At 38.1% G+C, this 12,436-nt stretch overlaps 1 protein-coding gene across 4 annotated transcripts in view; it reads right to left on the bottom strand.

The window, feature by feature from the left end:
- The window catches only part of LOC106934459 (collagen alpha-1(XX) chain-like), a 53,302-nt gene that overhangs the window by 15,735 nt on the left and 25,131 nt on the right, over positions 1–12,436 (bottom strand). For all 4 annotated transcript variants that reach the window (XM_015014377.1, XM_015014378.1, XM_015014380.1 and 1 more), the window contains 17 exons: positions 12,213–12,380; positions 11,989–12,108; positions 11,759–11,923; positions 10,820–10,978; positions 10,529–10,701; positions 9,656–9,785; positions 7,878–8,023; positions 5,158–5,287; positions 4,902–5,041; positions 3,822–3,948; positions 3,603–3,742; positions 3,250–3,382; positions 2,365–2,510; positions 2,099–2,228; positions 1,147–1,263; positions 913–1,059; positions 621–677 (listed from right to left, as the gene is read on the bottom strand). In XM_015014377.1, the coding sequence (XP_014869863.1) occupies positions 621–677; positions 913–1,059; positions 1,147–1,263; positions 2,099–2,228; positions 2,365–2,510; positions 3,250–3,382; positions 3,603–3,742; positions 3,822–3,948; positions 4,902–5,041; positions 5,158–5,287; positions 7,878–8,023; positions 9,656–9,785; positions 10,529–10,701; positions 10,820–10,978; positions 11,759–11,923; positions 11,989–12,108; positions 12,213–12,380 (2,328 nt within the window). The remainder of the gene's footprint in view (positions 1–620; positions 678–912; positions 1,060–1,146; positions 1,264–2,098; positions 2,229–2,364; positions 2,511–3,249; positions 3,383–3,602; positions 3,743–3,821; positions 3,949–4,901; positions 5,042–5,157; positions 5,288–7,877; positions 8,024–9,655; positions 9,786–10,528; positions 10,702–10,819; positions 10,979–11,758; positions 11,924–11,988; positions 12,109–12,212; positions 12,381–12,436) is intronic.

Here is a 12,436-nt window from a genome sequence, read left to right as displayed (position 1 = left end):
CTCAGGTCTTCTGGTTCTGCTCTGCATCCCCAGAACCAGAACCAAACAAGGAGAAGCAGCATTCAGCTTGTGTGCTCCACAAATCTGGAAGAAACTTCTAGAAAACTGTAAAACAGCTGAAACACTGACTTCCTTTAAATCTCGACTAAAAACCCACCTGTTTGGAGTTGTATTTGAAACGTAATCAATTACGAAATTAATAATGGCACTTGACTTAAAGTAATGTTTTGATTGTTGATTCCATGTTGCATGACTTTGTGTTTTTTGGATGTAGAGCACTTTGAAATGCCTTGCTTCTGAAATGTGCTATACAAATAAAATTTGATCGATTGATTGACTGATTGATTTCTGACCATGTGTGAAACTTGTTCACCCATTTCTTGTTTTTAAAATCCCTCCAATTAAAAGTTGTGTATTTATTACAACTCAGTAAAAGAACAGTTTAAATGAAAAATCATACATGATAGTGATATTATTCTGTGTGATGAGTAAATTGTCTTTCTTTCTTGCAGAAACTTTGAATTATTTCTTCTCATACTGTAAAACAATGTAAGACTTCAGACTAAAAGAAATCCTGAGCTGCTCTGAAAGCAAAAGAAGCAACGTTTAAAGAGATTCACCTTCATTGTGTACAGGATATATCCGAGGAGGAATGGGAATTCTGGCTGGAGCTGGAGCTGTGAAAAGATAAATCAAAAGAGCATGCAGCATTACTGGAATAACTACTTGTATTTTAATTTCATTGCTTTGGAGACTTTCAAAGATTTGTGTAAATAAATAAATTAACACATAAAAAAATCCCTTTTACTCAACAGAGATATAAGCTGTTGGTTGCTGTTTATATGCATAGTAAGATCTCTAGTATTGGCCCAAATTAAAATAAGACATAACCCTAACCCTATTACTGCACACCTGTAGGATGGAGAATGGAGACGGCAGCGCCCTCTGCAGAGCCGAGAAGCGAATGCACGCTGATACGATACAGGGTTTCAGGTTCCAGGTGGTTGAAGCAGTAGCTGTTGGTGGACTCATCCACAGTTTCCTGTTTTATTTGCTTGTCTATAAATAAAGAGTGAGAACCAACAAAGATGTTTACTCCAGCCAATGTGTTTTCAGAAACATGTTGAGCACAAACTTCTAGATCACCTTTAACTGACTGCATGACAACACGGTACCCATCAACCGCCAACACGGGCCTCCAGGACAAACAGATACTGGAGTGGTCCGATCTGACGACGCTTATGCTGCTCACACGCAGACTGGCTGCAGGGATGGACACACAAATATGAGGGAAAAGAAACTAGATCACAGACGAAGTAGAAAACCCGATGAAACCTGTAAGAACCAGAAGGAACTGATAACAGGTTTCACATTTTTATTAGTTTTTTTTATTTATAAGTTCATGGAAACTAATGTCATTTTTTGTTAATATTCCCCATTTAAATAAGCCACATCTTGCATATATTAATCTTTGCAAAACTTGTTTGCAAAAAAATAATTGTTCTGTGTTCACTTTTGTGTTTGAAAAATATTTATATATTATTTTTAGCTTCCTGTTTAACAGAGTTTGTTTCTTTGTTTGCGGAACTGAACCTCTGCTGTGATCATAAACCTTTTGTTTTTGATCATTTTTGTGAAAAATTTGCAATAAACTCTCAATCATGCATTAATGTGAAAAAATGCAAACATTTGTTGATGTAAACCCACACCCTCTACTCTTGCTGGCCACTCACTAACACATTTCAGTGGAATCTTAAACATACTTCCAGTGTTATGAGAGTTATTCCCAAGAATATTTGTTACAACACAGAAATAACCATCTGCAAATGTTCTTACTTTTTAGGTGTTGTGTTTGAGGAATAGTGAACATGAGTGAACATGTTTTAGCCCCTTACCCTTTAAAAGTGGTGTTGTAATTTAGAGTTCCTCAAGCATTCTGAGGGTCTCATTTGTGTCAAAATACTAAACTGAGAAATATGGAGCAGTGACAAAATAAATAATAACAAGGGCAAAAACAAAATTTACTACAGCGGAGTATTAGTATCTTGAGTAGCGTGTTTAGGAAACAGGTGATTTGATTAGGCCCAAGTTCACATACCGGTTTTGCCTTGAGCTGAGCCGCTGCCTCCTTCTTTGTTGCGATACTCTGCAGTGACTAAGATGCTATAACGTGTATCTGGCTGCAATGACTCCAGCACCACCTGCTTATGACCACCAGGGACCAACACCTGCAGGCAACAACACAGTTTTTCAGACTGCCAACACAGGCAGGAGGATTTGGAGTTTCTCTCTGACCCACAGTGATTTGTGATTCTTTGGAACAAGGCCCAAAACAGCCAGAAGTAACGCTAAGAGCCCACTCACAGTTCCATCCTGGGTCTCAGCTCCGGTCAGTGGTGTGTAAGAAACCCGGTACTGGAGGACGTGAGCATTTGGAGGCACCCAGCTGACCAACATGCTAACTGCAGTTTCTTCTGACACAGATAGACTGGAGGGGCCTCCGCCTGACACTGCAGCAACAAACAACATGTTACACTTTTTTCAGATTCTGCCCAAAACAGAAAAAGAGAAAATCATTTTTACAAACAAGCTGAGTGGAAAACCTGAACATCCATATTTTGTTTGGTAGAAAATACCCCAAAACTTTGTTTTAACCTTCATGTCATTTGTATTTCTATTCTTCCTCACTTTTCTAAAGTTGATGGACTTTAGAAAAGTCCATCAATGTAAACAAACTATTTCTTATATAGTTGAAATGCATGCACTTATTTGTGCTCCTTATAAAAAGAGACATCCTAACAGATGTGGTTCTTCTTGTGCTAGATATTCTGAAAGCAATAATCTAATTTGAGCCTATAAATTCTGAAGTAGCACCCTGGTATTGGCACTCATTTGCGATTTCAAGATCCAAATTTTCTTTCAATCCCAATTTTAATACAAAAGCCAAATTCTGTTAATATCTCACAGTCATAACTGACTGTTAAAATCCAGAGTTTCAAACATCAAAAATTTTTGACATTTGAAACTCATACATGTTTAAGTTTTTTCTGGAAAATTTCTGAGATTATTGTAAAACATTTTTGAGTTTTTGGTGGAAATGTACTTTTTTTTGGAACTCATAGGTATATATTGAAAACCTTTAGAAAAGCTTGAGAAATAATAAAGACATTTAAAGGGAAGCAAACTGAATTATTGGGTGGTTTATAATTTTTGCACAGTAGAGTGTGTAGATAAATATTATGGACTTACAGGTACTGTATCGAATGGCCACAGCCTCACTCTGAGCTCCATCTCCATAAAGTGCAGACAGAGAGATCTGGTATTCTTTATCCTCCTCCACTCCCTCCAGGATCGCTCCTTCATTGTCTCCGTTCACCTTCAGCTAAAACACACATGAAACCAACCAACCAACCAACCAACCAACCAACCAACCAACCAACCAACCAACCATACATACATACATACATACATACATACATACATACATATATACATATATACATACATACATACATACATACATACATACATTCAGCTGAAACCCACATAAAAGCAACAATATAAAGACATTTTAGAAGACTGCCTCGCCTTTCCCTCCTCACCTGCCTCAGGTCTCCTTCACTTAAAGAGATCCATTTGATGAGGTAATAGACCACATCATCTGCTGCTGCCGCCCAGCGTACCGTAATTTCACTGCCCGAGAAATTAGTCACCTTGAGATCTGATGGAGAAGGCACCTTCACTGGCAGAGAGGAAAAAGGTGGTGAAAAAACCCTCAAAAAGAAGAATCAGAGACTGGATGTGTGTGTATGTTGACTTACGTGTTGTGACGTTACTGGTGAGTGTGGCAGACAGGCCTTGTGGGTAGTGGGACTGGACTGAAACCAGGTATCGGGACAGAGATGAAAGGCTTTGCAGCACCACAGAGTTCTGGCCTTTTACCTCCATCTGGGGGAAAAAAACTATTTCAAACATTTTCACATGCCGAGCTATCTATGAACTAGCATAAATGTGTATTATGCTATTATAAGGTGTCATAGACCCCTACTGAAACTCAGAAAAGGAAATATTTCAACACAAATGGAAAAAATGTCAATAATTTAACATTTCTAATGTTGAACTACAACAGAAGATTAGAGCAACTGTACCTGACATTCTATATCAAATTAATCAAATTGTCATTGATCAGTATCTCTTTCATGATGCTTGAAAAGGAATCAAAGTCGATCAGTGAAGATGTGACATTCCTTTTATCTGCTTAGATAATGATTTCCCACATGGAGATAGATGTACATGCAATTATTTGTACTGAAGTACCTTGAAAGTAATTTCCATAGTGCATGATGTTTGTTTTAACAAAAAACATTGTAAAAGCACAGAATCCTGTGGAACTTGCATCTTCCTTTCTTTTGTTTGGATCTCCATTAATTCTACTTCCACGCATCTACTCTTCCACAATGGTCCACAATTCAGAACTAAGAAACCTAAGAGTGATGCTCTCCATTAAATTGAGCCTTTAACAATGAAGCAACACACTGGTATTGCTGCTCATATGAAGTTTCCTGATCTACTTTTTTCCTTCTGTTTCATTAAAATATTAATCCTGTTCTTCTGATATCTCACAGCCTTATGTTTTCTTAGTATGAACAAAGAAAGTTGCTCAATGTAAAAACAATGTACATAGACATATATACAAGAAAACAGCATTCCTGATAATTCTTTAACTTTAAAATGTATTTATTGTGAGCAAAGTGGAACAGAAGACAAATTCCTTGTGGTGAATAAAGCTGATTACATTTCTGGATATCTAGACATAGAAACAGCTCTGCTGTGTGGCTAGTTGATGACATGAAGCAGAAGTAGGAATAACTGAAAAATAAATGAACACAATACAATTTTACCTGCTTAATGTCACTACCGTGATTGGTGCTGTAGGTGATTCTGTGGCCTGGGACATCCACAGCACCAGGGACCCAGCTCACCTTTATCATGCTGTGGGTTACAATCGGGAAGTGAATTCCAACTGGAGCTGGGAGGGGTACTTAAGGATCCGGAGGGATCCGGATTTAGGAAAAACAAGATGAAGTGAAAAAATGTTTCAGGTAAATAAGACAGAGAGATGGAAATGCTAATGAGAATGCTCAGGGATTCACTTACGTGTGCGGGAGACTGAAGTGACTGGATCACTGGGCTCTTCATCATAGAGAGCATAAAGAGTGACAGAGTAGTCTGTTTCTGGCTGCAAGCCTGCCAGCTCCACCACTGTCTGGCCTGCACTGAATTTCTCCTGTCCATAAATGATACAAAACATTAATTAGGGTTGGAGCCATGTTATCCTCTTCCAAAAAAAATCAGTTTATGATGTACTAATATATTAAATTTGACCCTGAATATGTTGCCTGCGATTATTCCTTTTAGTAGTTAGATACAGAAGCACCACATTTAGGGGAAAGGCTTGTAAATTTGCAAATGTTATTTATATCTTTAATGTTTGGTCAAATATTTCTTTGTGGTAAAAATTCTTCTTGGTAATAAATCTTATACCACTGGAAATTTGTTTATTTCCACTTAAATGGTGCCACATTTGGAAGGAAAGCATATTAAGTAAAATCTTCCCTGCCAATGCCAAACAGCTCATTCTTCTATTAGCTCTTGTTTTTTTTTGTCATTTATTGCAAATAGATAATTAAAGTTTGATTAAACCAGACCTATTGGTCGAACTGGGGAGATGGGAGGTTATGTGCTGCTTCATCAGCCTCTTCACATCATAGGAGCGAGTGCTACGGGTCGATAATCATTCAGACTGGTTACTGTGGACCTTTTTGGCAATAGTATGACAATGACCTACTTGAAACATTTTGGTACAATAGCCTGGTTTGGAGAGATGCTTTAAATGTCTGTCAGGACAGAGGCTAATTGGTCCTTGAGTATTTTCTCTAGGATGTTGTCTAATCCTATTCGTGTTCCTTTCTGTCTTGGTTCTGTAGCCATCGGCTCTTTAAAGTTGTAGGCCTGCTCATCCAGTCTTGGCACTGTTTTCAATGTTAGGTTGTTGTTCAGTACCGCAAACCTGCCCTGTCAAGGTCATTTAGGGAGTCAGTGTCATCCTTGCTGGAAGCTTGGTCCCCCTGCCCCCCATTGTTTGCAATCACCTGGATGCCGCCACACATTGCTCGTGGTGTTCAGGTTGTGGAAAAAAACTCTTGGATTTTGCTTTGGCTTCCTTATGCCATGACGTTGTCTGAAATTCCTTTTAACACACATGACAGATACTCATCCACATTGAAGCTCTGGTCATATGTAGCCGCTTCTCTGTCCATATCCCAGGTTGTGCATTCAAAACAATCTCATTGAGCCTCCCCAGCACCGTCAGCCCACACTCTCACCTGTTTCACAGAGGGCCTCTCTCTGATCACCATGACAATCAGAGGAGCCTAGATGGGGACATTGTACTGCTCGATAGGCCTTTCAGATCAAGAGCATTTGTTCCTCTGGTTTGAATGCACACGTTAATGGAAATATGGGAAGAGAGTTTTCATTTTAGTCTGATTAAAGACCGGCCACTATGAAAACCTCCTCAGGATGAGTGCTTTTTAGGTTGCTGATGGATTGGTAGAGAACATTTAGACCCTCTGTAGGGTTAGGCTCTGGAGGGGCAGGGGTGCTGTGGTGAACTCTTGATGCAAAAAAACATCACATCTATATGTGCCTGCAATAGTTCACCAGAAAAAAAAAGTTTTTTCAGATACTATTTTACCTTTAAAGATGCATTTTACTATGTAAAATCAACTTTTTAAAGCTTTAAATAATGTTTTAATGTTATTTCCTCATCAAAAACGTATTTGGAGTGTTGCCTTGATTCTTTTAATCATGTTTAAGAAATCCTTTAATTTTACGTGGCAACCACTTTGGGGGCCTAAACCCTTTTCTGGGACTTAACACTGCCTTCAAGATGTAAATCCTCCTTGGAGCTGCAACTCCTAAGCTTCCGTCTCAAAGAGACGTGCAACTCCCCCTCTCAGCTCCATCAGACTAGCCAGCAGCAATTAGCAAACACCTGGTGGAACTGTGCATCTGTGGAGCTCAGTACAGGAGCTACTTCTCAGTGCAACGCTGCTAAAAAAAATGTTGTTAAAGGGTTAATAAAGGAGCTATGTAGAGATGACTTCCTGAACGTGGAGTTTCAGAAAGAGCAGGAGTTTCTTAAGGAGACAGAGACCCAATTTCAAGGCATTAAATTACAAAGTCAAATTTCTTTTAATTATATTTGTTACATGCAGCATTTTTATAACACAATTGGGTAACTATTGTGGTAAATGTTCTTATTAATAATATTGAAACACTGAATTAATCAGAGAAATGTGCATTTGTCTTTTAGGTATTTATTTAGAAGACCAGAGTAAAAAGAAAAATATTGATTCTCAGAGATCAGTGAGAGAGAGTAGAAAGGAAAGAGGAAGAAGTGAAACTTAACACATAAAATTCTTCTTTTATATCTTTTCAGTCACGTACATGGTGCCTTATATCCAGCTCTCTCCTATAGAGAGTTTCTCTCAGTCTTTTCCATCTCCGGTTAATCTCTGTCCCTAAATCAAACCCTGTTCAAAGGAGTTTCGGTGGAAAGGAGAAGAAAAATGTCTCCTCTGACACTTCCGTTATGAGTTCTATAAGAAAAACACCTGCTTCATATCAGTTTGTTCTGATAAGCCAAAGTTTATTAGGTCTTAACACTATGTTACCTAATTGTGTTATAAAATGGCACTGTGTCTGGAAAATATATAAAAGTGTTCTTTGCAATATTGATTTTTTAATTTGATTATTTTTTTATTTTAATTTTTGATTTGAGTAAATTCTGATTTTAGATTTTCACTTCTTACCTCCTTTGCATCTTCAGGCTCTCCGTCGCTGAGTGCTGAGTATAGGATCATGTAATCAGTTGCACCAGGAGCTGGACTCCAACTTACTTGCAAAGTGCTGTAAGAGGAGGGAGTCACTTCCAAGTTGGATGGCATAACCAGAGGCACTGAAGAAGAAGCATTAAGAATGACAATGAGGAGAGGACATAAAACAATGTGGCATCCAATATAGTACTCCACTGGTTTATGTTTGTATGATTTGTGTTTGTGCTTTAAGCTGTGTGGATAATTTCGGTCTGCTTTAACTGTTTTGAACATGCTTAACAAAAAAATGGTTTCCATAGTTACCACACAGAGCCAGACAAAGACTGGGCAGAGAAAAAGAGGGCATAAAAAAAACATGTCCATTTTAAGTGGTCTCCTAATTTTTTCCAGATTTGTGCTACCAAATTCAAATCAGCCTCTTAAAACTATGAATCAGAAATATATATCCTACTCAAGATGTACAAAATGTAAAATAAAATCATATTTTGTGTTAGTTTATTTTTATCCTTGTGTTAATTATGATTATAAAACATTTAACCAGTTCAAACTTCCTTCTTTTCTGCACAAACTGAATAAGAAAAAGATTAATTAAATAAAATTTTTAAAGTTGGTTTTACTGTAGAATTATTTCATGGAGCCAATTAGAGCATTTAGTATTGTCTCCTTTTATTCCAATCCTTCTGTCCAGAAATGTTGGCGTTTTCAGTAAAGCAGCTGACATGCAGCAGCACTCTGATACAAATCAATGACAGAGGAGTTTCACAGAAAGATTTACTGAAACTTTCTAGTCTGGACCATACAATTTTGAGAATGTGATTCCTTTTTGTGCAGAAAGATTATATAATCTGCATCAAACAAGAACTCAAAGATATAAATGCTCTTCATTTCACATCCAAACACAGTAATCAATCAGCAAATTTCCTTTTTTTTTTGTTTTACATCTTTTAATGTACTTAAAGGCATTAGTATAAGAGTGTTCAAGCCTAGTCTTCCAGAGTTACAATCCTTCAACTTTCAGATGCATCCCTGTTCCAACACACTTGAATCAAATGAATGTTTTGTTACCAGGCCTATTGAAAGCTGAATAACATTTAGTGAGTCAATTGAGCCATTTGATTTAGGTCTGTTGGAGTAGGGATGCATCTAAAAGTTGAGAATGGTAGCTCTAAAGGAGTTAACGTCTTTTAGCAAAAGCATACTAAAAGCTCCAAATCCACTTGTAACTAGGAAACCTAAGAGTGATCCTCTCCATCTCAGCTAAATCGCGCCTTTAACAATGAAGCAACACACTGCTGTTGATGCTCATCTGATGTTTTCTGATCCACTTCTTTCCTGTTTGTTCAAAACAGTAACCCTGTTCCCAGCCTTGTGTTTCTTAAAACTAGCAAAGAATGTTGCTGAATGTAAAAACGATAGATACAATCTAAATTATTTCATAACAACAATATAACATGTTTATAACAACAATATAACATGTTTATATTTAAAAATATAAAAAGCATTTTGAATCTGTAGTATTGTTTGTTCAAATTATTAAGGCTGCAATCAATTGTTCTTCATTTTATACAATGAAGGACAATTCATTGTTTAAAATGTCCTTGAAATAAGAATTCATCTGTCAACTTCCCTTCACACAAACAGTGACTTATTGATGATGTCTAATACCAGATCTGTTTGTTTTTTGTCCTAATCTGAAGAGGAAGCCCTTTTCAATTCCCATAAAATACAATATTCATCAGCTATGTCATGCTCACATGTAGTGACAGTTCCTCTGAGGGCCAAGCCAACGCTGCTGGTGTACACAGGAAATATGGAGATGTGATAGAGAGTCTGAGAGGAGAGGCCATCGAGCAGAACAGTGGATTCAGAGCCAGATAAAACCACCTGCAGACACATTTTTACAGTCACATGAAGAAATGTGTAGATTGTTCTAGTTTTCTGTAGCTTAATAAAAACACAATCTACCTTACCTACACTGTATTCTTTTAATGGTGGCAACAATAGTCTAGCTATGGAAAAAATTAAGAGATCACGCACTGAGCTCCATTGAAAACCTCATAGTTATTCCACCAAATATTGATTTCTAAATTCTTCCTGAGTTAAAAAATTAGTATTGTTGTTTCTAAATGAATATGAACTTAGTTTCCTTGCATTATTTGAGATCTGAAAAAAAAAATGCAACTTTTTCATTATTTTGACCATTTCTCATTTTATGCAAATAAATGCAAAATTTTTGCTTGGAATTTCTTAGACATGTTATCAGTAGTTCATAGAATAAAATAACAATGTTTAATTTACTCAACTCTAACCCTATAAAATGTAAAATCAGAGAAACAGAGATCATTTTAAGTGGTCTCTTAATTTTTTCCAGAGTTGTATAAATATGCAGCTTCTCTGCTTCAGTTTAAACACTCCAGTGGTGCATTACTATCATTGTCACGTAACCAAGTAAACACCACATGGTTAACGCCCTCCTGAAACATACACAACAATAAGATGGAAAGAAATACCAGTTAATATTGGCCCACTTTTATCAGAAGGATACTGACCAAAGTGCCCAATATCGGCTGATATCAGTATTAAAGCCTGTATATCAGCATGCCTAGATGTAGGAGTGTAGTTCTAACCTCCTGTGGACTCTGACTCTCAGCACTGTGGTAAACCACTCTGTACTGCTGGACGGTCTGGACAGGATTGGTCCAGTGCAGCTTCACTTGTCTGGATCCAAGTTGGGAAAACCTCAGATCAGTAGGACTGGGAAAGGAGAGGCCTGGTTGTGTGGTGGGTGCAGGCTCCATTCCTAAAAATACAACAAATCACACCTTAAGATGACATATTTTTCATTTCAGGTGACTGTACAATCACTTTGAGCCCACAGACAAAGTATCTGTGCGTAGGTAGACAGAAGTGTAGGGTACGTTTTGAGATGCCACGGTCCTCTATCCTCCTGCACAGAATGTGAACCAGCCGAGCGACCAGCTTGCTGAGCAGGGGGAAATCATTTACGTTGTAGACGTTCAGATCAACTGGCTCTGATGCCACCTGCCTCAATTCAGCTTCGTCAGCATTTTTCACACCTAAAAACACAAACTTATAAAATTTATCAACCTCATTGGCAGAAGAAAAGGTGTCCTAGCAGAGTTAAAATTAGAGTTCATAAGACTAATTTTACAGTTTGAAAAAAAAAACAAATGATTGTAAATTAAACACAGGGGATAATCTCATTAAATAAGAGCTTACAGTGTATCTGGAATGAAAACACTGCATTAAAAGCTAAAATTTGCCTTCTACATTCTACACACTCTACCATAGATTGCATACATAAGCTCTGGTTGACCTCTTGGATGGTTTTCCAATCTCTGCAAGAGAACAACTGAGCTCTAATAACTATTTTAATTTGTAAATAATGAATACCATGGGGCTTTTTGGGACATTTGCTGTTCCCAAAAAGCCCTGTGGTATTGTTAAGAACATTTGTGATTTGATACAATGCAGTCTAAGGGGTCTATAGACAACTCCTCCTCTTTTACCTTAACTGCTTGGTTTCTGCAATGAAAACTGTAAGATCTTATGTAATTCAGTACAAGTGGATTCCAGTCAAGTTGCAGAAACATCTGAGGGATAATCAGTGGTAACATGATGCAGCTGAGTATCCTTTGCTAGTGTGAATACTTATGTAGATGGGATTTTCTTTGTTGTTGTTTTTTTTTATTATTAAACAAATGTGCAACTTTTTATACTTTGTCATTCTGGGATATTACAAATAACAACATACTGTAAATAAGGTAGAAAAAATGACACAAGATGCATGCTGTCAGGATAAACTCAAAACTCAAAGCAATGTTTTTCACTCTCACCTACAGCGATGATTTCCACGCCTGCATTCTTCAGCCGGTTAGCTGCTGCAATGGCATCATCCTGAGACTTCCCATCAGTCAACAGAACCAGGAAAAATGGTGCACTGGCTCGCGCTCCTGCCTTAGGCTTCATGTTTTCCTCCATGACGTGGAGCAGTGCCTGTCCTAGGAGAAAACTGCCTGGTTACACACTGGCAGACATGAAAAGAGTTGAAGCTGAATTTCCCTACCTGTAAATGTGTTTCCTCCTTTGTATCTGAAATTCCTCACTGCCTCCAACAGCTGCTCTTTCGTGGTGAAGTTACCGAGGTGCCACTCAGTGCGAGGGTCTCCGCTGTACTGGGTCAGCCCTGCAGCACACAGTACACTAATACTTGCCCGATTTTTCTCTCCTTTAGAGGGTCTAGCTTCAGATAGAGAACCAGTTCATTCCTGCTGGTGGCCTGGTCCTCACCGATTTGAATGTGGTTTGGTCCAATGTTGAAAGGCGTCACCAGACCCTCCAGAAAGTCTCTGACCCGCCTGAAGTTGGTGCGTCCGATGCTCCAGGAGCCGTCAACCAACAGCATGATGTCTGCTGCCGCGTCACTCTCACACTCATATGGCTTCCTCTGGGGAAAGCCTAAACTCCAAGACACAAAGATAGATTTGCCGGGGTTCGAATCCAGGCTGGGGCAA

The sequence above is a fragment of the Poecilia latipinna genome, unplaced genomic scaffold (assembly GCF_001443285.1).
Source record: "Poecilia latipinna isolate Pla-1442-1.1 unplaced genomic scaffold, P_latipinna-1.0 Scaffold1810, whole genome shotgun sequence".
In the NCBI taxonomy this organism is placed as follows: Eukaryota; Metazoa; Chordata; class Actinopteri; order Cyprinodontiformes; family Poeciliidae; genus Poecilia; species Poecilia latipinna.
Note: the sequence above shows the minus strand (reverse complement) of the source record. Positions and strands in the feature narration are given on the sequence as shown.